At 44.0% G+C, this 25,397-nt stretch overlaps 1 protein-coding gene across 1 annotated transcript; it reads left to right on the plus strand.

Annotated features, from left to right (window-relative positions):
• Positions 1 to 719: 719 nt before the first annotated feature.
• On the plus strand, positions 720 to 24,818 carry LOC117429864 (phosphatidylinositol transfer protein alpha isoform). The gene is made up of 12 exons (XM_058998018.1): positions 720 to 903; positions 7,327 to 7,357; positions 13,303 to 13,448; positions 13,691 to 13,782; positions 15,688 to 15,695; positions 16,404 to 16,478; positions 16,886 to 16,969; positions 17,272 to 17,349; positions 17,852 to 17,962; positions 19,030 to 19,152; positions 19,418 to 19,485; positions 20,260 to 24,818. Exons 1-11 carry the CDS (start codon positions 887 to 889, stop codon positions 19,463 to 19,465), a joined length of 813 nt encoding a protein of 270 aa, XP_058854001.1. The 5' UTR covers positions 720 to 886; the 3' UTR covers positions 19,466 to 19,485; positions 20,260 to 24,818.
• The last annotated feature ends 579 nt before the right edge of the window (positions 24,819 to 25,397 follow it).

Genomic DNA, 25,397 nt, shown 5'->3' on the forward strand with positions numbered 1-25,397 from the left:
CATTGACAGCACAGCAACGGCAGCTTGTTGCTGAGCAAAATGACTGAGTTGATGTAAGCTTTGGATTATAATTACCAGGGCTCAGGTTGGGCTTGGATGCAATTAAAAAAAAAAAAAACTCATCTACACGAGGCCCCTCCTCTCCCTCCCTCCTGCCCCCCACACACAGACACTCTCCATCTCCGTTGGTCCTTAGGAACACCCATTCAAATTCCCATAACGATTGATGTGGATTGGTCATGTTCAACAGCACCCACAAGGGGGCGCTGTAGCGCTGTAAATACAGGTGAACCATTGAACTGACTTCGGTCACAGACAGGAATTACAGGTTGTGTTCACGGAGGTCATTCTTAGAAGGTCATTGGCTAAACTGGTCAGATTCTGCGCAGGCTATGGAACATTTTGGGCAGCGTGGGCTGTGGTGATGAATTAGTTTTTGTCTAGAACCAGTGCCACTAGTTATTCAGCCAACGTTACTACAGTGTCTTGAACCAGTGTGACCAGTTCAAACCCAACACTTTCATCTCTGACCAGCGGCTTATCACTGCTGGTACTGTTTATGACATCAGACTTCAGCATGAATGATGCGGTCGCCATGGTGACCTTTAAGCGAATCCTTCTTGCGTTCTACCTCCCAGTTGCTTTTACGTCACGATACCTTGGAACCCAGGGGGCGTGGCTGCCGTTTTTACGCCACGCCCACACTTGGCCTGATCAGGAAGTAATTTGAGAAAAAAGGGAGAATCGGAGAGCAAGAAAGAGGAGAGAGAGAGAGAGAGAGAGAGAGAGAGAGAGAGAGAGAGAGAGAGAGAGAGAGAGAGAGCAACATCTGCTGGGATTTTATAGCTATATTTATATACTGCAAATAGAGACTGTCTGCAGAAATATGCTCATCAAAGAGTTGTAAGTATATATGCATGATACAATAAGACACTGTGAATGTATATATTAGTATTGCAATATGATTACTGTCATGTGAACTTGACTTTCGTTCTGTGCTGTTAATGCTGTTTACTGAGAATCAAGTGCTGCTGGCGAGCGTGTCCACGCTATAAAATATAAGAACGTTATCATTATGAAGAGAAATATTCTGTACAGAATGACCGAAAGTTACATTGCAGCGCGGTGTCCTTGTGTGCTGGCATTGATGACAGTGCGTGCCTAGCGAGTACAGTAAGGAATACATATAGATATATGATTGTGAAATATAATGAATGAAATCCGCTTGTGATATGCAAACCCCCGTTCTCGATTTTATTTGAATTTTTTCAATTAAAACTCAAATTCCAATTAAAAGGCATTCCAACTGTATATTGTTTTGGTTAAATATAATAATAATAATAATAATAATAATAATAATAATAATAATAATAATAATAATAATAATAATAATAATACATATGAATAATTAGACACCAGTACTGCTCGGAAGGTTGTTTTTTTTAATGTATTCATTTATTTTTCATAGCCTTACATTTCAAACAGTGTTACATTCAGTGAGTGAGTTCTCGGTGACACGGTGTCAGATACGGACGGGTACTCTAATAATATACTGCAGCGTAACCAACGAGAAAGGTGCAGAAATGAATACTGTTTGTTTGTTTGTTTGTTTTCCTAATTTATTTTTCTCACGTTTTAAGGTTACAAAAAAACGCAAGAGACGCCACGATGATATTTCATTATCAGCCATTTCATAATGAATAGGTTTCATTGAAAGTACGAAGCATACTGACTGTGTGTGTGTGTGTGATGTTTTTTTTTTTTTTTTCAATAAACACGCTATACTGCGGCGGTTTCTTTTGTGTCGATTCTGTATATGACGTCCAGTTGTGACGTCATGATTCGTGTGTTATGTAATCATGGTGGTGGGGGGGGGGGGGGGGATCTTTCAAGCTGATCTTGAGACTCATCGCGCGCTACCTGAAACATGATGATAGGTGTCTTTAAACTGCAACGAGACACGCGCGCGGATTATAAATACTTGATGTGTCCGACCGCTTTAATGTGCAATCTGTGAGTGTGTAATATTGTACAGCTATGCAGTGTCTGACAATGTTACAAAGGCTGGAATTAAAAAACTGGCGATTTAAAATAAAAAAAAAATTAAAAAAAATCACCAGTCCTCCTGCACGTATCTTTGCGATGTGTAAACTCTGAATGCAATGCAGCCCGTTGTCAGGTATGGCCATTTAAGGTGCCTCAGCAAACCGGTTTGCCTTATTTTTAGCCTCGGTAGATTACTTCATAACAAAGCGTGTCTCTTTGTACATTCTCTCTCTCTCTCTCTCTCTCTCTCTCTCTCTCTCTCTCTCTCTCTCTCTCTTTCTCTCTTTCTCTCTTTCTCTCTTTTCAAGGCATCCCTCTCCTACCTCCTTCGCACTGGCCACCTTCCACCTCACCCATACCTTCCAGGCAGGCACCATCCATCCATCAGCAGGCTTGCGTGCTTCAGAGGTGTTGCATAGCAGTTTCACCCATTCCAGGTTTTACAGCCAGCTTGATTAGCCACAGTGTGTATATAAGAAGCTCAGGTGTGTCTTGTTATTAAACTCCTAGTCAAACTGCTATGCAATGGGAGTGTTTATTTCCATCCCAGTAAAACCCATTCGTATATACAACACACACACACACACACACACACACACACACACACAAGGAAACGTTCTGGACTTGTATGGAGTGTAAACTGAATTTTCCTTTAAGAATGAGAATGTGTAATCCTGGTATTAACAGTGTTTCTGATCAGGGGTTACAGTGCAGGAACTGCTGCCATTGTGGCTCTGACAGTGAGTCAGCATTGTGTACAGAACGATAGAAGATGTGGAGCCAGCATGGCGAACGCACAGGTGCAGTTCCATGCTCAGGTACCTCATCCAGGCCAGGGAGAAGTGGCAGGAGGCAGGAGAGCCGAGGACACTGAAGGAGAGCGAGATTGAGTTTCACAGAGAACTGAGAAAGACGGGGGGGGGGGGGGGAGAGGGAGGGAGGGAGCAGAAGAACCATTGATTGCACGCTTTACCGTTTAACTGCAGATTCAATTACTGTAAAGCACTTTGCCATTTTTTTGACGCATAAACTGTTGTATTGCAGTCAACAGTACAGGTGAAACGACGGACAATCGATTTATATTGCGTGTCAGAGATGTGTCTGTGTGTGGGCGCAGTCTGTGGTGTTCGATTGATGCCTTTATAGCCAGTTCGGTCACAATTTTTTTTTATTTACATTTTTTAGACATTTTTAAAACAGGTTGGGTGAACTCCGTGGAGTCCAAGAAGCTGCCCTGACAAAACTTTAAAAACAAAAGCATCATAAAATAGCTGTGTGCCAGGCTGCAGAGTCTGCATGGTCACCACCTCTCTGGTTTGGGTGCTTATCTGGGGTTTAGCTTCGTTCCACTTTCTCCCCCAAAGCTCATAAACTAATTGGCAGTAATGAGTGTCTGGCTCTCCAAACTGGCTTGTTGTCTTCTACAGCAGTAATCTCATTTGGATCCCACTCTGATCAGTCAGGTGCAAGTCTGATAGTTTGTCTAGAAGTCTGCCCTGTAATTGCTTTGGTCACGAACGGAAAACAAGTTAGATGGTCTCTGCTTATGCATAGAGACTGAACTGCTCCCTCCCTCACCCACTAAGAGAAAGGGTGCTCCCTCCAGTCCAGGGCAGGGTTGAGGCATGGAGACTGAACTGCTCACTCCCTCACCCCCTAAGAGAAAGGGTGATCCCTCCAGTCCAGGGCAGGGTTGAGGCATGGAGACTGAACTGCTCCCTCCCTCACCCCCTAAGAGAAAGGGTGCTCCCTCCAGTCCAGGGCAGGCTTGAGGCAGCATAAAGCATTGTATGGAAACCACTGCCTGTACTATCTCTGCTCTGCAATTAAGTGTTTTGTCTCCAGTAGTGACAATCACAAACATTAATGAAAAAGGAAAAAGCCGCTCTAGTGGTATCTGGTATCCAAGATTAAATGTATTTTTTGTTTATGACTGTAAGTCGCCCTGGATAAGGGCGTCTGCTAAGAAATAAATAATAATAATAATTAAATGTAAGTTCTTCAGTGAAGCAGCGCTGGTAGAGGAGCTGTAATGAGGGTCATATTACAGCAAACACTGTATTGATCAAATATTTAGATCTACTAATAAAGGGTGGATTAGGTATAAATTACTTTGAAGCAGTATGCAGGGTCTTTCAGGATTTCAAAAGGCAGTTCCTGTTGCTTATTAACCTTTTTCCTTCCCTCTTAAATAATTACAATAATTACAGGACATGCTGAAAATCTGAACCCAGATGTATGTTCACCAAACCAAACATTACAAGATCAAAAAAAAATTAATAATAAAATAATTTTGCAATGCGTATTTATAACATTGAAAAGTTTCACACCCTTATTGTAATACAAATACATATATTTTCAGGAACTGGCTTACGCCAAACTCCATGGCAACAGTGTGAATAGACAAACAATTTGAAAAACGTGAAGCAGCTCAGGGTAGCTGGAGACAGTTTAGGGACATTGCTCAGTCCGGGAATGTGAATTTGGCTTTATCATTGCCTGTGTTAAACACTAGCATTACTTCTAATGAGAACCGTTGGTCCATGCCGTGTGTTCGTTATCACAAGCTCTTATGGTTGTCAGAATCTGTTGTGTTTAGTTAAGAATGGCAACGTCAATACCTGTGTTTGGGGATGTGTGATACGATGCAGTGCTATGGGGTGACGCTGGAGGGGATAATGTAGTTTCTTGTAGAAACTGGGTGACTCATGATCACCTAGTGGCAGTGCTGGTGTAACCATCTGCTCAAAACCTTAAAAAAGCAAGTGACAAAACAGCTATTTTAGGGAGCTCAATTCTTCCTATAGCAATGTTCACTCCTCCTTTCATGGGTGTAGTTTTCTGTGTGTCTTGTTGATTCCCAGAGTGTCCCTCACTTTGTTCAGCAACACCTGGCTGATACAAATGCAAGCAAGAACAATTAAAAAAAATGAAGATGTGATTAGATTGAGTGATTGATCGATTAGGTGATGAGACGGGCTGGAGGCTGGAGCACTGACAGGGGTGAAGGGGCCAGGTGACACAGGACCAGGGACCGCTCACTGGTTCCATTATCGAGTTCACCCAGTCGTGGACGCAGGCTAAACAACAGAGAGGCACCTATTCAGGGTAATAATAGAAGGCAAATTAGACAAGCCTTTCTTTTATTAGTGTCATAAGACAAGCTGCATCTCCCTTCTACAGGGCAGTGCCAGTCACAGTGTCCCAGAACACAGATCTGAAAGGCAGGGGCAGAGTGGTGACAGCAGAGGGGAACAAGCTCATTATTATTATTTAGGGGCGTTATTGAAAGGACCAGGTTTTAACTGTTTTAACTTGATACATTGATACAACTTTTAGAAAGGCTCTTCAGCGGTTTTTTTTTAATCAGATTTGAGAGTATTTGAATAGATTTGCTGACATGCAAATTAGATGACCTGGCGCCTGTAATCCTATCACTGGCAGATCGGCATGCATTGCCAGCAATGGTAAATCACTAAGCCTGCGTCCCCATAAAAGTTTCATGATGTTCACGAAACCGTTCTCGATTGTTGTTCAACAAGCCCACTTCATGAATATCAAATTGTGTTTTATTGCTTTCTTTATGAGAAAAAAAGCGATCAGGACTCAACCCCAAGCCGTCCCTTATTTGCACTCTGCTCTGCAAGGGGAGGGTTGATTTGCTTCATTCAGGTTGCAATGCCAGCCTGGCTGCAACACCCTCAGGCTTCAGTTAGGATGCTCGTATTAGAAGTTGTTATTCCTGCTGTGTGTGTTTCTTCAGTGATGCAACACATCTTTTCATTTTTGTTTGCTTTCAGTGACTTGTCATCAGCTTGTTAAGTGTGCTGGTAAACATGTTTGATGTAATTGTGTTACAATAAAGGGGTGGGGTTTTTAATAGGCTTAATCATCCTGTATAGGTGTCTCCCAAAGGAATACTTGTTATACCTCTGATACAATAATGTTCTAGTCCTGTATTGGCCATAGCAGCCCAAGTGTGCTCTCAAATGGAATCATCTAAACAGGGTACCGGGGATGGTAATAAGACTCCTGTTGCTTAGCAGTTTCACCCGTTCCAGGTTTTAATAGAAGCTTGATTAGCAACAGTGTACAGGTAACAAGCTCAGGTGTGTCATCCTAAACTCAGTCTGGACAGGAGATCAAACTGCTATGCAATGGTAATCTTAATTCCATCCCTGGAAACTAAGGTCGTTTTAAAGGACTTTGTATTTTCAGCGCTAGCTTCCACTGAAGACCGCTGTTCAAACCATTAGCAATCAACTTGTAATGAGGTGCACTGAGCTGAAAGCCAGCAGCGATAGGGAAGACATGAATACAACTCTATTGTGGAGGGACACAACTCATTAAAAAAAAAACATAAAAAAGCATGGAAGTGAAAGCCATTGGCATTCGAAGCCGCGCACGCTCTCACACTATAGCACAAGCGCTTGTGTGTTGTTGGCTTTGTTGTTTGTTTCCAGAGATATTGCACTGTCAGCAAGTGTCAGATCTTGTGTGCTAGTCTATAATTATAATGTAGCCTTTGAGGTCTGTTCTGACCTCTCTCCACCCTTCTGCATTATTCTCTGTATTGCTACGGCTGTTGGTGTAACAAGCTGCAGGTTTATTACATTAGGACGCTTGGATCCCATGGACAGAGAGCTGTGGGACGGGGGTAGCAGGGGATCCAGAGCTGTGTACAAACCAGGCTGAGTCCTGCATACAGAGCAGCCTGTCGTACTCCTGAGTGTCCTCTACCGGTGCGGACACAAGCCAGGCTGCCTGCCCTGCTCTCCACAGCAGGGGGCTGTGAGGGATGCCATTAGCAGATTAAAGGTAAAGGCGCAGGCATGGGGGGGTGCTAGGCGAGTCATGCAGTCTGGGGAGCGCAGGTTCCTGGCTGTGCAAAGTCAACGGATCTTTGCTGAGGATTCCACCAGGAGCGTTGCATAGGCTAGGAGAAATCTCCAGCCACTTCACCTCGCATCCCAACCTGGACCACGAGTCACCATGAAACAGTCTGGGTCAGCACTAGCACCATGGTTTACCCTTCGCAAACACTTCAGCTCATCTGTCCCACAGTGCTGCTTGATTTCCTAGTTGCTGTATCTCACCCCGGCGCTCTGGTGCTTCTTCTCAAAGTCTAATCAAACATCTAGCACGCAGTCCCAGCGCAGTCGATAGTGGGGTTTTGCATATCGCAATGCTTTGGCTTTGTTTCCTAACAGCTGGAGTCAGGTGTTCCCAGTGCCTCTGGATCACAGAGATTCTCACATTGTCCTTTCCTTTCTCTTCCAGCCGAGTGATCCTGCCGATTTCCGTGGAGGAGGTAAGCAGGGCTCTCATTCTGAGTGTGGGGTTGTGTTTGAAGTGTGTGAGCGAGTGCGTGTGTGACCCAGAGAGGTAGTCTAGCTGCCCCTGTCACCTGACCACCTGACACAGCCCCCTTGAGTCTCAGCGCTGTGGACTGGACGCAGACACACTTCAGTTTAACGATACATTTATAAATGTGTTATGACAGATTGGGACACTTATTAACAAGGGATAGCAGTTTATAAAGTGACATTTTAGTGACACATTATGCCTTGCCATGTTCTAACGTCATTGTAAAGTTTCTTATCAATGCCTTACCTTAGGGTTAAATTGTAATCATGAGTCCTCCTAATTATAGTGGCTCCAGAATTCCAATTTTATAACACATGTATATGCGCGGTATAGATAGTCTATAAAAGGTCCAAGGTCCTTGAATTAAAAGGAATTCCATGTTTTCCGAGAGGTTTAAGCCATTCCGTTCTTTCCTACGAATCTCGCGTAACCTCCACAAGGGATGCATTGTGTTCCCAAGCCCCGATAAGCTGAGTCACTCGAAGGAGTTTAGAGGATACTGCGTGGGGCTGCCTGAGCTTTGATTAAACCAGCTTTAGTGGTGAATAGACCCTGCTTTCTTCAGTGCTAACCACAGACCTGGGAGAGGTGTCTGTATACCTCTGAGCTATTTATCCAATTAGCACAAGGAGCAAGGCAACCGCACAAGTTACACAGACCAGGAAAAAACAACCAAGACTTTTAATTGAAGTTATTTCTTATTCCTTTAACATTTACTTGGTGTTTTTATTTTTTTTTTGCATTGAGAAAAGGATTGCGCTGATGGCGATTTGAAGTAAATAGCTTAGAGCATCTAGCCCAGTGTTACAAATAACTGGTTTCTGACAGTCAGTGCTGAGGTTTCCCCACGTGGTACAGCAATCGCTATGTGAAGCATCGGGAAGCATACTCAAAGGGAAATTGCTTCAAATGCCATTTAATAGTTAGTACTTGAAATCCTTTGTTAAAGGCATAGCATCAGGAAGTCACAGTGACATCCTAGCTGTTAAAATAATGAACAAGGCTGTCCCTTTAAGAGCTGGATTTAACCCATGAAGTTCCATTGCCCTTATTTGAGGATAGGCTCATGTTTTTGGATCATTTATAACTGGAATCTACCTGTTATTTTAACCTTCTCTTTATTGTTATGATAACTTCCTCCAGTCTTTGTTAACAGCGATGTTTCCATATTTGTGTGGAAGCAGGTTTCAGGTAGGGTGTGCCGCACACAAGCAGGTTTGGACAGGGAGGAGATCGATTTTGTCACCTGGGTGTTGTTCTGTTTGTACAGTAGAGCTGTGTGCAACCAGGGAACTCGCTGCTTTGAGCCGGACCCACAATCTGTCCCTGACCACCTGCTATTGCTAGACAGCTGTGCCAGCTGCATAAGGCAAAATGATCCATATACTGTGTCCGTTTGAGCCATTCAGTGTGATACCTGCCCCAGCACCATCGCGGAATCTCATCAAAATGTATTATCCCACCCAGTCAATCTGCATGGGTAATACATGGATAGCCCTGGAGACAAGGCAAGGCCCGTGCCTCTTTATTTAGTGATCCAGGGGTGTGAGTGGGTTACAGCATGAACCCTTTTTATCAGAAAAACAGTTTGGCTACAGTACAAGGCTTAGCTAAACACGCTTGGGTTGTCTGACTGTGTTCGGGGTTACAGCAGTCTTTATAATGCACAGTGCTTCACTCTACACTGTTACCCTGTGCACTTAGGACTGTCCGCTGCACCCTGGATCATAAAAGCAGTTTGTTTGGCATCAGCCCATCAATAAAATCCAGTGGCATGCATTATTAACCCCTTCCTAGCCTGGTGATAGTGTCCGTTTAACATCCAGCCTGATCTATTTATTTTCAAACAAACCCCATTAAGATCTCCACCAGTCTGTCACCATGTCATGTCATTGTATTTATTTTTATCAGCTGTCCGTTGCCTTCTGATGATGCTTGCAGTGATGCAGCGTGGTTCTGCACAGCTCTCGTGTCTTTGCTCTGACTTGTCGCCGTGCGTTTTCCTGATGAATCCCAGGGCTGTGGTAACGTGAGACCCATTTAGTTTTGCTGCTTGTCTTCTTGTGCTTTGTGGTTCGCACGCACGTGAAACTGAAAAGATCGCGTTTGAAAAAGATCCCCATTTAAAAAAAAGAAAGAAAAGAAAAAAAACATTGCAACCCTTGGCTGAATCTTTTTAATTTCTAGGAAGGCTTTATCTCTTGAAGAAATCAATCAATCAATATTTATTTTATATAGCGCCTTTCATAGTGGACCACCATCACAAAGCGCTTAACAAGATAGTGAGGAACAATGCATGATACATTAAATACAGTGAAATACAGGGCATACAGCTAATAACAGCTATCAGGCTTAGAGAGCATTAAAAGCAAGAGAGAACAAGTGGGTCTTGAGAGTTGATTTGAAGCGAGCGACTGTGGGAGCTGCACGCACTGAAGCTGGGATAGAGTTCCAGAGAGTCGGGGTCATGAAGCTGAAAGAGTGCTCTCCCAGTGTGGGGCGCTTTTGCTTGGGTATAACAAGCAGGCCTGAGTCAGAGGACCTCACCTTGCGTGCAGGGACATAGCGGGTCAGCAGGGTGGAGCAAATGTGTTTTCTTCTAAGCTTTAGGACTCTAAGGTAGATTATGGCTCTGAATTCGTAAATTGTAGCGTTGTTTTGGGCAGGGTACAATGCACTTTTGCTAAATTTTTTTGGAACTGATCTAAATTATGAGTTGCTTTGCACAGTTTAACTAGCCAGCGTGATGTGACTTGTCCAGTAAATGGACACTGACATTCATAAAACAGATAACCTGCTAGAAATATAGCGTTTTGTGTTATGGGGTTTTGAAACTACCCAAAGTTTCAAGTGTATTGAAATACACATTAATGTGGGAGATACATACCAGGGCTGAAAAGGGTTAATGAGAAAGATTGTGCACTTTGAGAAGGCATGGGATATATAGGATTGGGAATGACAGATATCTCGTGATGAGTGGATCATCATCAATGCCATTTCAGGTAGTCAGCTAAATAATGAGTTCTAGGTTCAGCTAGCACTGAGTCACTGTTTAACTTCATTTAACTTGTTTCACTGGTTTGCTGCCGTCAGCTGCCCTGTGTGCCCTTTCACTAGTCAAAGAACAAAGACTCGGATTTGAATTTCCTTCTAAGAGAACCACTGACATTCTAAATACTAGTGACATTGCAGCAGTAATCAAAGGCAAACATTATCACTTTAAAGGGGGAATTATTTTAGCCTCCACATCCCTTTCTGTCTTTCTCTGCCCCTCCTTCTCTCTCTCCCTCCCTTCTTCCCATCCCTTTCTCTCTCCTTCTTCCCACTCTCCCCCCCCTCTCTCTCTCTCTTCCCCCCTCTCTCTTTCCCCCCCGTCCACAGATTTCTTTGCATGTCGGATGTAAGGTTACTCGCCGACAGATGGCCTAAAAATAAAGCCACAGCTTCCTGCTTTATCTGCCGTGGATTGCAATCTAGAGTGTTTTCCTGAAGCTAAAAATACAATAATGGAGCAGACTAAGGAAGGGTGAGGAAAGGGGGGGAGAGAGAGAATAGAAGAGGGGGGAAACATAGGAAGAGAGAGAAAGAGAAAGAAAGCGACTGACGCATGCTTGAGTGGATTAAACCCAAATTAGAAGGCAGCTTTTTACAGGATCTCGGTTTAATGTCTGAACGGCAGCCTCTGTGTCAGCACAGGGGCTCCTCAAGTTAGATTGTGAACTCAGCACAGCGGTGTGAAATCAGATCTCTTTATCTCTCTGTACCTTATTCATTCTGGTGTCGTTCCCTGTCAATCCCTCTCCCTCCTCCACACCTCCCCTTCTCTCTCTCTCTCTCTCTCTCTCTCTCTCTCTCTCTCTCTCTCTCTCTCTCTCTCTCTCTCCTTACACTCAATGCCCTCCAAATGTCCTAGCACACCAGCAGCTCATCAGTGAGTCAGATTACTGCATTGCCAGTGTCCTACCCAAGCTTGTGTGCTGCTTTTCAAACCAGAATACCTCAACCTGCCCCCTTCGCTGTATCCTATTGAATAGATAGTATCCTAGCTCTAGTGTACTTCCTAAAAAGCATGCCGGTAACATCCGTCCCCAGTCACAGCCGTCAATTCAAAATTATTGGTGTGACTGAGAAAGTTGTACAGAGTAGTTCTGCAAAAAATTCTGCATAATACTGGTTAACTCTCTGAATTTGAAGGGGTTTACAGTAGATATCAAGACGTCAAGATATCTGATTTCCAGGCTGAACTTTTGACCTGTTGCAAAGTTTTCTCTGTTGGTTTTCTGGAGGCGGTTTCTCTATATATGCAGCAGAAGGGAGGCGACTGTGCCCTGAGGGCAGTCAGACAGGTCTCAGTAAGTGAGTTACACAAAGCTGTTCCAGAGACTCGCAATGCTGCAGTAGGTAGGACTGGGTGTATCTGCTGAACAGTGCAGTGATAAGGGTGTGTGGATTTGCAGCTCAATCTTCAGCTGCTGCTGTACAGAGTGGGGATATCAGGGTGCAGTCATGGCTGTGTATCCAGGAGTTATTTGTATATTATTCCAGTTCCAGCATTATAAAATAAATAAAGTAGCAGTGGTAGAGCAGAAGCAGGGCCAGTGTCGGTTGCATTGGGAAGCAGTTCTGAAGCTTGTATAAATCCAGCGAGCTCTGCAGAATATTAACATGCGCGAGTCTCTCACATGCCTTCATGACATCACAGATGAGCCTGCCAGTCATCCCAGGCCGCGGGCATTTCACAGAGCACTAGATGCCCTTGCTGCATGAACTCACTGCGTTTCTTGCTCACTGAGCAGCGCCTGGCATCAGACTCCAGGGCGAGTCCGACAAGTTTATCTGGCGAGAAGTTAGTGTGCTTTAATAGGATAAGCGAGTGACTGTGGTGTAACTGGAGTGTGCAGCGACCACAGGTTGTGTTTAAATTGGAAACGCACACTGCAGTACAATCCAGCCCCTTTATCAAATGTGATGTGTGATGTGTATGAATGCAGGGACAGAAATAAGACTCCCACTGCATAGCAGTTTGATCCCTTCCTGGTTTTACTATGAGTTTAATAAGACGCACCTGAGCTATACCAAGCTCGTAGTAAAACCTGGAATGGGTGACACTGCTATGCAATAGGAGTCTTATTCCCACCCCTGTGTGTGTGTGTGTGTGTGGACTGTAGTAACAGATCACATGTCGTGGCTTTGCATTGTTGCCAGGCTGTTTCTGCTGATACTTGAAGCTGATTGTGCTGAATATGTCACATATTATAGTTAAATAGTAACTACTGTACAAGGATTCATTTAAAAAACACAAAGCTATCAATGCAAAAGATGTTAACCATTATAATGTAATGGAATGTAATAGAGTAGAATTATAATGGAATGGAATGGAATAGAATTATAATGGAATGAAATAGAATAGAATTATAATGGAATGGAATGTAATAGAATAGAATTGTAATGGAATGGAATTGAATACGTAGTTTTGAAAAAGGTAAATAAGTGGTTGATAACATAGGAAATATAGGGGTGGAATTCATAACGCTGTCAACTCCAAAGTCATTATGAAGACAAATACACACCTGCTCCTGTCACAGAATTAGAAACAAGCGACTTAGGAATACCTGAAATTGTGTGTTTCTCTCCTTCCAGGGAAATGTAGGCCAGTGTCACACGAGAGTAACCGATCCCCCCCTCCCACGCTTACACAATATTACAGTACAGGCTGCCTGTGCCATCCTTCCTGAATGACCGTCTGACTTGAAAGAGCAGCGCGGCTGCAGTCCTGCTGCGTTCATTCAAACCTGCTGCATGAGGCCACATTCCCACACACCCTAATGACTTCCCTGAGGTCAAGCCCTGCCCCCTCACCTGCGTCTCCTCTTTGTTTTACACCCGCAGTACCAGGTGGGCCAGCTGTACTCCGTGGCCGAGGCGAGTAAAAACGAGACGGGAGGCGGAGAGGGCGTGGAGGTGCTGAAGAACGAGCCCTACGAGAATAACGGAGAGAAAGGACAGTACACACACAAGATCTACCATCTCCAGAGGTGAGGCACTATCAGCAGTCTGAGCTGCTTCTGGAACTGGGGTGTGCTGATGCTCGCACAGCCACGAGCACAGCCCTGGAAACTGCTGTACCACCGTCAACTGACAGGAAGGGCTTACATCAGCTGATGTTGCCAAATGACTTCCACAATAATCTCCCTGCAGTGAAACAATTGTGTTCAGACTTGAAGCAGTCCGTTCAGGCTGCCTGACCCGGCTTGAACTCTCTCGTCTGTGTTCACAGCAAAGTCCCGGCCACCGTGCGAATGCTGGCTCCAGCGGGGGCGCTGAATATCCACGAGAAGGCCTGGAACGCATACCCCTACTGCAGGACCAGTGAGTGCTACTGGGAAAATCCCAGGCTGCATCCGCCATCACTTGCACTTTCTGTTTTCCTCGTTTCCATCTAAGCTAAACCTGGCAGACTGTCCTGATGGAAACACGGGTTGGGTGGGCACCCCGTTATCACGCCTCATTGTCAAGTCTGCCATCCTTCTGCTGCTCATGACTGTTGCTGAATAGTTGCACACAGCAGTTTGCATAGGTCTAGCGCATTACATGTCAAGGCACAGGGCATATGAGGAGGCTTGGTGGTCCAGTGGTTAAAGAAAGGGGCTTCTTACCAGGAGGCTCCGGGTTCAATCCCAGCTCAGCCACTGACTCACTGTGTGTGACCCTGAGCAAGTCACTTAACCTCCTTGTGCTCCGTCCTTCGGATGAGACGTAAAATGAGGTCCTATTGGAAGTGACTCTGCAGCAGTTGTTGGTGCATACTTCACCCCCTAGTGTCGCTTTTTAGCGTCTGCTAAAAAAAATATATATATGTAATATCATTTCCTGAATCATTGGGTGCTGTGGCCTTTTGGTTTTAAGAGATGCATTTTAATTTTGGACTAATAGAATAAAAAAAAAATAGGTGTTGAAAGGTAAGGAAGTATTTAATGAAGTGTTACAGAGCACTGAGACAGGGAAAGGACTGCCAGAAACCTCCCAGACACCAGTGTGGACAGCTGCTTTCATGCTGAGCATTGTTTGCTGGCTGCCTGTGTGTGTGTGTGTGTGTGTGTTTGCGTGCGTGCGTGCGTCTGTGTCTGTGTGTGTGTGTGTGTGTGTGCGCGTGCGTGTCTGTGTGTGTGTGTGTGTGCGTGCGTGTGTGTGTGTCTGTGCGTGCGTGAGTGCGTGCATGTGTGTGTGTCTGTGTGTGCGTGTGTGTCTGTGTGTGTCTGTGTGTGCATGCATGTCTGTGTGTGTGTGCGTGCTTGCGTGCGTACGTGCGTGTGTGTGTGCGTGCGTGCGTGTGTCAGCCCCTTCTCTTTGAAGCCTCTGTGCAGAACTCTGCAGGTGACAGTAGCTCAGCCCCAGCAGAGCAGCTCTCTGGACAGGCACCCTGTCCCCAGGGCTGGGCTGCTTCTACACTCTGGTCACTGCAAGGGGGCTGTGCTCACTCCTCCAGTGCCACAGTGTCACAGTATCTCTGCCACTCGGCTCTGATGAATAATTGAGATGCTTTTCCAGTTCAGTTACACAGAAGAGCCGCTGTGTTCTGATGTTCTGAGGGCACAGCTTGTTCTCATTGTCCATCTCAGGGCTTCACTTCACTGTTAATGCTCTCCAGGGTAGAGGGTCATGGCAGAGCTGTCCAAGCATTTTGGTTAACGGAGCCATACAGATGACCAGCGGGTTCTTAAAGGGCCATACACAATATATACCAGTCAAAAAGAGCAGAGCTCTTCAAGCAGGGAGAATCAGGACACAACAACGGCTACCTAGTTATTTTTGCCATGCTAGCTGAAGAAGGCAGAAACCGAAACGCTGTAGTTAAAAACGGTACATTTTCAGTTTATCAATTACATTTCTTCTTCATTATATATATAGCTGGCTGAACAGCAGCCAGGATGTTTTAATAAAGAAATTAGAAGGAGGTTTAACCAGACTGCAAAGGGCACAGATGCAGTGCGTTTGTCTTTTAAAACCCATTCTCCTAAAGGAACTGCTTGACCTCTGCCCTTATCCCTTGTATTAATAACACACCTGTTTATTGGCTTGTTCAATCTGCTGCAGAATCTCCTGTATTTTCTGGGGAAGCCTGTGAGATGTGTTTCCCAGTATGTAAAGGTGTGTTGGTAATGTGCTTTCAGGATGTAATCAGGTGTAATCCTCGTTGACAGTGTGATTGAAACCCTAACGCACTCTCGTCTCTTGTGTCTCTTCATTTTCATGTCTCTCTTATTTGCTGAGCAGTTATCACGGTAAGTAAACGCACATGGCTTTCCTACCTTTCCAGTCAGCCCTGTCTGCACTGCACGTTAAGATTTGCTCCAATTCTGTTAACTTTTAGCTGAGAAAAACTTTGCTACGGAAATACACACCCATACGATAAACCTTCACAAACGTGGAGCGGCTTTTAGTTTATTCTGACCATTAATAATCAGTATGCATTTTATTTCCGGACCACTTGCTTCATTTCCCTTTGTTAATATAGCAATCCAGTGCATGCACATCAGAGTTTCAATATGCAGAATTAGGATGAACCTTGCTGGAACTATGCTTGAGCACCCCTGATCAGAAGCACTTGAGTGTGGAAAGCTGTCTGCCCAGAAACAGTCAAGGCTTTGTGCAGTCTGCTGCGCTGAGCTAGAAGAGAATGAAAAGAGAAGATAGTGCAGTAACTCTATCCTGGAGGTGAAAGGAAAGAGGAGTCAGGGTACTAGGCTGCAGATTCCAGTATCATTTACAGGAGGCCGTTTGGAATGCTGTCTGTCTCCCCCTGCTGGCTAACTCCTTAAACTGCATTTGGAGTTGTAACTGCCCCTCCAATGCCAAGCAAAAGCAGATTTTGAGAAAATGATAAACTCCATATAACAGTAAGATAAATCTTGGAAAAAAAAAAAACACCCCCATTCCCCTCTCCTCCAGCACAGCCGCGTGCAAGTTGTTTTCTGTATTGCTTCCCACAGAACGAATACATGAAGGATGACTTTCTGATTAAAATCGAAACCTGGCACAAACCAGACCTCGGAAAGCAGGAAAACGTGAGTCCCCCCCAAAAAAAGTTGAAAAGCTTCTGTTTTTTTATTTATAAAAATAAGATTCACCGCCATCTAGTGGACATCTAATTTCATTACAGGTATCCCGTTGCATTCTGGTACCACACGGGAGAGCGCTTCTTATATCCAAAAGCAGTCATTGCAATGAGAAACCGCTCGGGGGTGTAAGAAGCTTCTTACTGTTAGAACTAGACCCTTGGTTGTCGCTGTTTCTGATCCCTTTATAAGTGATTCATCTCACAGCCCTAGCAGTGTATCCTGATCGGTGTCCCACAGGCACGCAGCTCAGGGCGTGTTCGCTGGTGATCGCATTGTGTTTCTAACCTTGCTGGGTCTGTGTGTGTGCGTGCGTGCGTGCGTGTGTGCATGCGTGTGTGTGTGTGTGTTGACAGGTCCACGGGCTGGACCCAGACACCTGGAAGAACGTGGAGGTGGTCTACATCGACATTGCAGATCGATCCCTGGTGCACCAAAGGGTGAGTCTCCCCACTGTGCATGTGTGTAGATGTGTGTGCTCGTTTATAGTGCTCGCTGGGTCCCCACAAGGAAGGAAACTGACCATGTCCCTGTGATGCTTAAACAGATATTTCAAAGAGAACAACGCAGCAGTGTTTCCTTAGCCCCTGTAAATTTCTTTATTGTACAGTTGTGCTGAAGAACGTCTGTAAGAAATATCACAGAGCGCAGAAACCTGCACTAGTGTTGCAGCGCTTGTGTTTTCTGTTTTTGTAGGTTCTCTTGAGTTCATATTTTAAATAACTTTGCTTTTTCTGAACAGGATTACAAACCCGATGAAGATCCGTCAAAATTCAAGTCTGCGAAAACAGGCCGTGGTCCGCTGGGCCCTGATTGGAAGGTACCGAACGGTCACGTGACACGAGAGAGCAATGTCATGTGATCCCAGTGTGCTGTACAGTTTAAATACAGCCAGATAAAAAAATTAAAAAAAACAGTAGCATGTATTACCAAGTCTGTATGCAACTGTGGATTACATTAAACCTGTGATTCCCTACAATCAGATTGCATTTACACTAAAAAACATAGAGGCTGTTATTACATTTATCCACAGGTTCTACCTACATGCCAATAATTCACCCTATAAGCCAAAAAAGCAAACCTTCTTAACTACTTGCAGCATAGAGAGGTTACAAAGTATTTTTTTTCTCTCCTGTGGAACAGATATTTTCAGCAAGGGCTTATGGTAACAACGTCCTGAATTTACTTCCAAACTGCAGTTAGTCCTAAACCTTTTTTTATTTGGAGCAGAGCTGCAGTTTGAACTGACAGTGAAATTCTAATTGTAATGGTCTGCACAGCCCTTGGTAATGCTCTGTCTGTCCGTCTGTCTGTCCGTGCAGAAAGAGCTCTCCCAGAAGACAGACTGCCCCCACATGTGCGCCTACAAGCTGGTAACAATCAAGTTCAAGTGGTGGGGCCTCCAGAACAAAGTGGAGAACTTCATACAGAAGGTGAGGAAGGGTGTGTTTGCTAGCTGTGTAACAGGACGGTCCAGTCACAGTTCTGTCGCACTGCTCCATAATAGAATGAGCTGCTTCAGGGTCTGGATGGAGGGTTTGATTGGTTCAGTTTTTTAGAACAGGGTTGGAACAAAGACCAGGAGTGGAAGGAAGAGCTTTGGACATCCCTGCTGTGTAATGTTAGAAGGAGTTGACAAAGTTAAACCTTAGCCAATACTTTAAGCACGACACAGCAACCGGGACCAGAAGACACAGTAGGAAATTAAGTGGACATCAACCAGCTTCTAGGAACCGGGGGAGCATCGATGGGCCGAGTGTTGTCTGCTGTTGTTTTCACAGCTATACAAAATCCAAAAAACAGGACCTGTCAGTGCAGAGTCAATTAAACTAGCTTTGGACCTTACCGGAACAAAAGTCGTGCACAGACTGTCAAAGGTCTTAAAACAAAATTCTAGCTGAGCTGGGAACTAACTGCTGCAAGCTGTCGGGTAACACTGTGAGCCAATAAAAAGTGAATAAAGGCGAGCTAAGCGGTGTCAGGCTGCCTGCATTGTGTGTATGTGTGTGCGCGTGCGTGCGTGTGTCTGGGTATCGGCATCCTGCACCACAGCGCCCCCTGCAGCTGGTAGGTATGATAGCGCAGCTGAATAGATTCCACTGATAAAAAGGCTTCCAGGTACCCCCACCCAATCCAAACCTTCAGGGACAGAATGCATCTCTGTGAAGACGGTGAAAAATGTTTGTCATTGAATCGAAGTGTATTTCTTCATTCAGCACTATTGAGTGTCCAGCTCAAGTGATCTGTGGTTATTTATTGGTGATTGCATGGTGCCACCTAGTGATTATCACTGAAATGTATTCCATCTCAGGGTTAGTATTTAAGCGGGTGAGATGTAAGGGATCCCTCCTCTGTTTATCTTTAGAAATAATCCTGTCTTGCTATTGCATCAGCCTTATGGACCAGTGCGTCCTCCGTCACCATGGTCCGTCCCCCCCCCCCCACAAACCTGCTGTGCTCACTTACACAGGGCTGACACTACATCTGTCTGTTTTCCCAGCAAGAGAGACGTCTCTTCACGAATTTCCACCGGCAGCTGTTCTGCTGGATCGACAAGTGGATTGAGCTGACCATGGAGGACATTCGCCGCATGGAGGACGAGACCAAGAAAGAGCTGGACGAGGTCAGTGGAAATCCCATTCCCTCGTAACCGGAGAGCTGGTGGTGTGCGCTCACTAGCTTGAGAGCGCGATCTGTCGCTGAGCTGCTTGGTCATTCGTCTTGTGATTTGCTGGACTGTGTCTTAGTAACACTAGAAGTGGATCAAACTGCTATACAATGGGGATGTGTTATTGCCATCCCTGAAAGTGCCCCAGCGCACCCCCTGTGCTGTCTCCCTGTGTCAGCATGCTGTCAGTGGTGTCACGTGATCTGCTGTGTTTCCACAGATGAGAGTGAAGGATCCAGTAAAAGGCATGACTGCGACAGAAGACTGAGGCGAGGGGCTGTCTGCACTGTGAGTATGGGGAGGCAGAACCGCATGGTAACAGTCTCCTAGGTTTCAATAAACAAGCCGCTATTGTCCTTTTCAGGTGTCCTTTGAAGGAATACAAAGGAGTGTTATTTTCAGGGCTTCTAGAATATGTTTCTAAAAGGTTACAATTGAAGGGTTACCTTTTTTAAAAACACGTAAAAGCTTCTGTAATGGCAGTCATTAAACTGAAATCCATGGTTCACCGCGCACCAGCGACCCCTGTGGCTGATAGAGCGCCTGCGGGTCTGCAGTGGAGCCATTCAGATCCGCGTTGTCCTCCGGCACTATAGGTCTGGTGGCTTCGCTGTGGATCCGCAGTGCGAGAAATGAGGGCTTGGCAGGAACGCATTTCAGAGGATGCATGTTTCAGACTCTGTTTCCCGAGTCGCTGTGGGTTGCAGAGGTGAACCGGGATACAAATAATAATTGGGCATTCCAAATTAGGGAGAAAACCGAGTTAAAAACCATTGGAGATGACTACATTTAAAATAATTAAATAAATAAACAATAAACAATGGGTTCTGAAGGGTTCTACGCTGCTCTGAAGGAGCGACTTGCCTTCACTTTATCTAAACCATTTTATTAAATAGTCATTTTTTTTCTAGGATGAAGGGATTTCATTATTTTAACCACTCCTCTTGGCTCATGCCATTAAGTCCTGGGATCAGCCTAGTTCTCTGCCCTTTGTCTTTTTAATTGCCTCCCCACGACCTCTGCAACTCGAATTGTAACGTCATTTATTCTTTTTTTTTTCAGATCTGTATAAAGACCATGTCCAGGACACCAGCGTTGTCGCCCTATCGATTTTTTATTTTTTAATGGCACAGCTTGTGGGTAGCCACTCTCTCTCTCTCCACAATGTGGCAACGATAATTTCAAAATCAACAACCCGACAAACTAACTGCTCTATTGTGGTGACCAGAGAGCTGTTTAAAAAAACTGAAAAAATATATAAGCACTACATTTTAGCATATATATATATATATATATATATATATATATATATATATATATATATATAATATTATTAACAAACTATTATTATGAGAGACAGATATATATATATTAGAGGCAGATATATATTGATTTTGATGTAATAATTGATGTTCATTCATATTCCTGTGTGTTATTAGGACCAGGCTGAATCTGTTTTATTTGATCGTATTGTGCACTGTTTTTCTGTGTTTAGTTTTATTCTAGATCATTGCTTGTTGAAGAGTAATAGCGCTATGGTGACGTTGTGAAGTGTTTTTGTCGTTTCTTCTTCAATCAGGGATAAACGGGTCTGTTACGCTTGCGTTTCATGTGCTCCCCTCGGAGACCCACACATTAGCGACAGGGAAAAGCGACAGTGATCCCGTTTCTGTCCAGTTGAATAGTGACATGTTTTTTTATCGCAGTCAATGGCAGCACCCAGTGAAGACACATTATTTTGAAACCCTTTGAATCTTTAAACAGAATCAAGTACAGCCTGGATGCATTGATATCCTGTATGTATGCATGCCTAAGTATATATATATATATATATATATATATATATATATATATATATATATATATATATATATATATATATATATGCTTACATACATGTAGGTATGGAGGTAACATATTAACACGCGCCCAAATAATTCACATGACTATTTCAAATGTAGGGCTTTCAAATCAAATTGTGGGCATTTCAGATCTTGCCAGTGGGTTACGAAAAAAAGCACTGTGAGGTTGTGAGGTGGGCTGAGAGAATTACTCCGAGTCAGGCTCTCGAGAGGCGATTTAATAAAGAAACATTGAAAGCAATTAAACACCCCGAGGAATCAGAGCGGAAGAACCCAGGGATCTAGATCTGGAGATCTGGATTCCAGTTTACACCTCCTGACCAGGACTCGCTTTATCGTCACAGCATTGAAACCACACGGGCAAGACAGGGGGGGTGGTGTAGGTGGTGGGTATTGATTTCTGTTGTATTCGATTGCTTGAGTGTTGGGAGTACAGTTTGTAAATATTTGACAGGAGCAATGAGTAAAGCCAGTGTGCTGTAATGACGCATCCTTGACATCAATACCTCCGTGCTGTCCGCGTTATTGGTAAAGCAGTCGGGTCCAGTTAAGACAATCCGAGTGAGTGCCGCTGCAGTTCCTCTTGCATGCACAGTAGGGGGCGCTCTAACGCCTTCTCAGTGCAGGCGTCTTTCACAAGCACCAAAATGAAGCACAAAAACGCAATAAATGTGGCTCCTCGGCTCTGTGCCTGGAGCTAATCTATTATCGGCATGCCAGCAGCCTGTATTGATGAACAAGAATTGATAAAAATCATCAGCAGTAAAATATAAGTACAGTTTTTGGGTGATCCTAGTATCCGGTGACTCTCTTAAATGTTCTTGATTGACTGGCAGGCAAACGGACTGCATGCATTTTGTTTTACCCAAACGATGTTCCAGTATTTTCAATTCCTCTTTGAGGGGAGCCCATACAAGCTGTGAATACTGCGTGTGACACAGCCTGGTGCACTTTATTTTTCCGTCCTGTCACTGATGTTTAGAGATGTACAGGACACATAGACATCGTTCAGTCTGGGCATAGATCCATGCTTTCATTTGCCTCGCTGATGCTGTTCTGAATATTAACCTCCAGAACACAGAGGATCTGCTTACTGTGGCCCAGACGTAGAAGAAGTTCTGTGTTGTGTTTCTGGTTTTAGTTGTGTCGTTTACCAGCAGTAGGGTTTTTATAGGATTGCTTTAGGTTTGATATCATGTCTCCCTCCCTCTCACAGGACTGGAGGAAATCCTCTCCTCCAGCACCTTGTTCTGTGCAGCACAGTAACAAATCAACTGTCCTGACCCTGCTGCGAAGTGAGCAGACTTACTGCTCTGTGGTTCTTGAGCTGATGCTGGAGGGGAAGCTGTTGTGCTTTAGCTCTGTGCAGAGTAGCAGGCAGCTGATTTATTTTAATAACATGTTTACAGAGGAGGATGCAGGTGCAAGACTTGTGAGCCTCTCTCTCCTCAAGAGAATCTCCTGTAATGTTAGTAGAGACTGAAGCTGTGCAGAGCGGTCTGAAACACATCGCGTGCCTCTTCCAGCCTGAGATTGATCAGCTGCACACGTAGGGCTGCTTTTGGGAGATGCTTCGAAAGGAAGGCTTAGAAGAAAGGGTAGTGCCGTCCTGCTGAATTGAACCAGAGTCTTTTTTACTGTGGGGGGTGAGGGGTCCAGAGACCCTGCAATTAACGTGGTCTAATGTGAACCCACAAAAATGAGCGTTTAAAAAAAAACAAAAACAAAAAAAACTTCAGCAAAACATTTGAAGTCTGGACGTCATTTTTCTGAACTGAAAACAATAAAAGCGAGTAAAACTACTCTTAGGTTTGGAAAGCAAGCCCTGTGTCCCAGCCTTCTGCAACCTGTAAAAAAACAAATTAATAATCTGTTTTAAAACAATCATGCTGTGGAGTCTTAGAGAGGAATCAAGTAGACAGCTTGCATGCATAAGAGACGAGTTCTTAGAGAAAAGAAAAAAAACGCACAAAAGTCCCTTGTGTTGCTCTTGCAGAAATCATGACCTAATCCATCTCAAGCTAGTTTACACTGTGATCCGGGTCCTGTTGATAGGGTATGGTGAAAGTCGACATTCCTCATGGAATTTGGCAGAATCGTATTTAAGGTTCTTATAAGATTATGGTTACAGCATTCGAGGTGCCCCAGTAATTCTGTAGGATTGTTTCAGTCTAGCTGATAAAAGATTTAGCCGTCTTGCAAACGGATGCTTATAACCAAGCAACTTGAGCCTTTCTTCAAAGATCATAATGAGGGTTTTTTTTAGCACTTGAAGAAACATAACATAACATGTTCACAGCGGTCTGTCCTTTTAAGTTCTCATCAGATCCTGTAAAGATCCTGTGCAGATGTTCTTAAGTGTTTGTAGAATGGAAGCACAGTGCTACTCTTTGATCTGTCTGCACTGAGTTTACTAGCTCTTTGGTGGGACCAGTGGAGCCAGGCTTAGGAAGGAGGAAGGGGCATAGTGTAGTTTACAAAAAAACTTTTTTCTGACGATTACCCCCTTACCCTCTCCTGCCTTTTTTTCACCTGCTTAAGGTGTGGGTGCTAGTTTTACATCTCATCAGAAGCAGTCCAAAACGATTTCACACAAAATAGGTTTGATTCCCCAGAAATAAGGCTCCCATTGCATAGCAGCCTGATCCATTCACCATGAGTTTAATCAGACACACCTGTGCTTGTTTAGCTATACACCGTGGGCTGGTCAAGCTCATAGTAAAACCTGGACTGGATGAAACTGCTGTGCAATAGGAGTCTTCTTGCCATCCCTGTATCCTACTGATCTCTATACCACCACTGACGTGTTTACAATGTGTGTACCAAGATGAAATCAAACCTCTGACATTCCCTTTGCGTCTGTCGTGCATTTTTTGTCAGTGCTGCAGAGAGATCCTGTTCAGTGCTTTGAAAGCATGGCAGTATTTGGATCAGAGATCGTGATCAATCGACCAGAACACAGTTTGTGTTCAATAGCACCACGTGAACCGTTCTCGGGTCACGCTATCACTTTTTAAGGGTTTGAGTTTCTTCTTAATCAAATGCATTCCTGTGTCTGTTTTGTAACTTGTTATTCTCTGTGTGACGAGCTCAATGTTATTTAGAGTGTTGTAATCACAGTCTCTGTTTCTGTAATTATATGATCCATATAAAAAATCTTAAAACAAAGTATATGTACTGTATATAATATTATATATGTCAGAAATCCCCTTCCAATGCACTCTGATCTATTTAAGTCACTTCAGTTAGTAGATTGTGTAGAAATGTATTCAAGTTTCTTGGTCTGAAGATTCCAATCCAGCTTTTTTGTCAGGATGGTGTGCGTGTGTATATATTTACATATCGTTTGTTCTGTTTGTTTACATTCTGTAAGACTCTAGAACCGCTCGTTACAGAATTCGTTACAGAATTATTAATATGTCCTTTATTTTGATGTTTTGTTTTGGTTTTTCCCTTGATTCAGATCTGGCTCTTCTAGCACAGCAAAACGTGAAAGGAATATGAGCCTTAATAATAATAAATATAATTATAATCGTACTAACTGACCAGTGGCTCGTGGATCCAGAGGCTGGACTGCACTGATTACAAGGTGGAACTGTTCAAGAGGCTGCTCTGTGTTACTCTGAACTGTGCAGGAGGATTTTAATAGAAGCTGTCTTTTTTTTCTCTTTTTCTTTTAAAGTGAGTTTGTGCCTTTTTGTCATCTAATCTTCCAATACAGGAATATTGGAATAAAGCAAATAAAACTCTACACTAACAGTTTGGTGTATTTATTTGGATTATGCAAGCTAATCGGGGTCTGCGCTTCACTAGTTCCACATGCAAGTTGGTGCACCCACACAATGGACAAGTGGCACACATTGTAGCTGATTGCAATGTAGCTGGGTGTATACAATACAAGCAAAGGGCCAAATGATAGTAATGCTAGCGCTAATGAAATTGATTTGGAAAACCACTGTTGGCACTCTTCGTAAAGGACTGTTGGGTGATTGTGTTTTTCCCATACAGTCTGAAACTGTTAACTGCTGGTTTCATAGACCGGGATGAGCACTAATCTGGGAAGAGCTTACCTAGCTAGCATTAGGTCCAGGGGTAGTGCTAACTGGGGTCTGTGAAACCAGTCATATACCATATGTAGTGGTCAGTCACTTGCAGACGCTGATACGACCCCAGCAATCTGTTTAGTCACAAGAATCTCTCAGCTCAAGAACAGAAGCTTTATTTCTTTGTTCTCATCTACATGCACAACGTGTAATACAAATGGTGTTTGTGAGAGGGTTTAAACTAATCCTGTAGCTTTATTTGCAAAGCAGAGGGTCAGGCAGTATTAACAACCCT

This window comes from Acipenser ruthenus, chromosome 24 (assembly GCF_902713425.1).
Source record: "Acipenser ruthenus chromosome 24, fAciRut3.2 maternal haplotype, whole genome shotgun sequence".
Taxonomy (NCBI): Eukaryota; Metazoa; Chordata; class Actinopteri; order Acipenseriformes; family Acipenseridae; genus Acipenser; species Acipenser ruthenus.

Excerpts from the sequence above, each read along its gene's own strand:
- LOC117429864 (XM_058998018.1), top strand. Across the intron at positions 16,479-16,885 it reads ACCTCGGAAAGCAGGAAAAC|GTCCACGGGCTGGACCCAGA; the intron begins GTGAGTCCCCCC and ends GTGTGTTGACAG. Across the intron at positions 19,153-19,417 it reads CCAAGAAAGAGCTGGACGAG|ATGAGAGTGAAGGATCCAGT; the intron begins GTCAGTGGAAAT and ends GTGTTTCCACAG.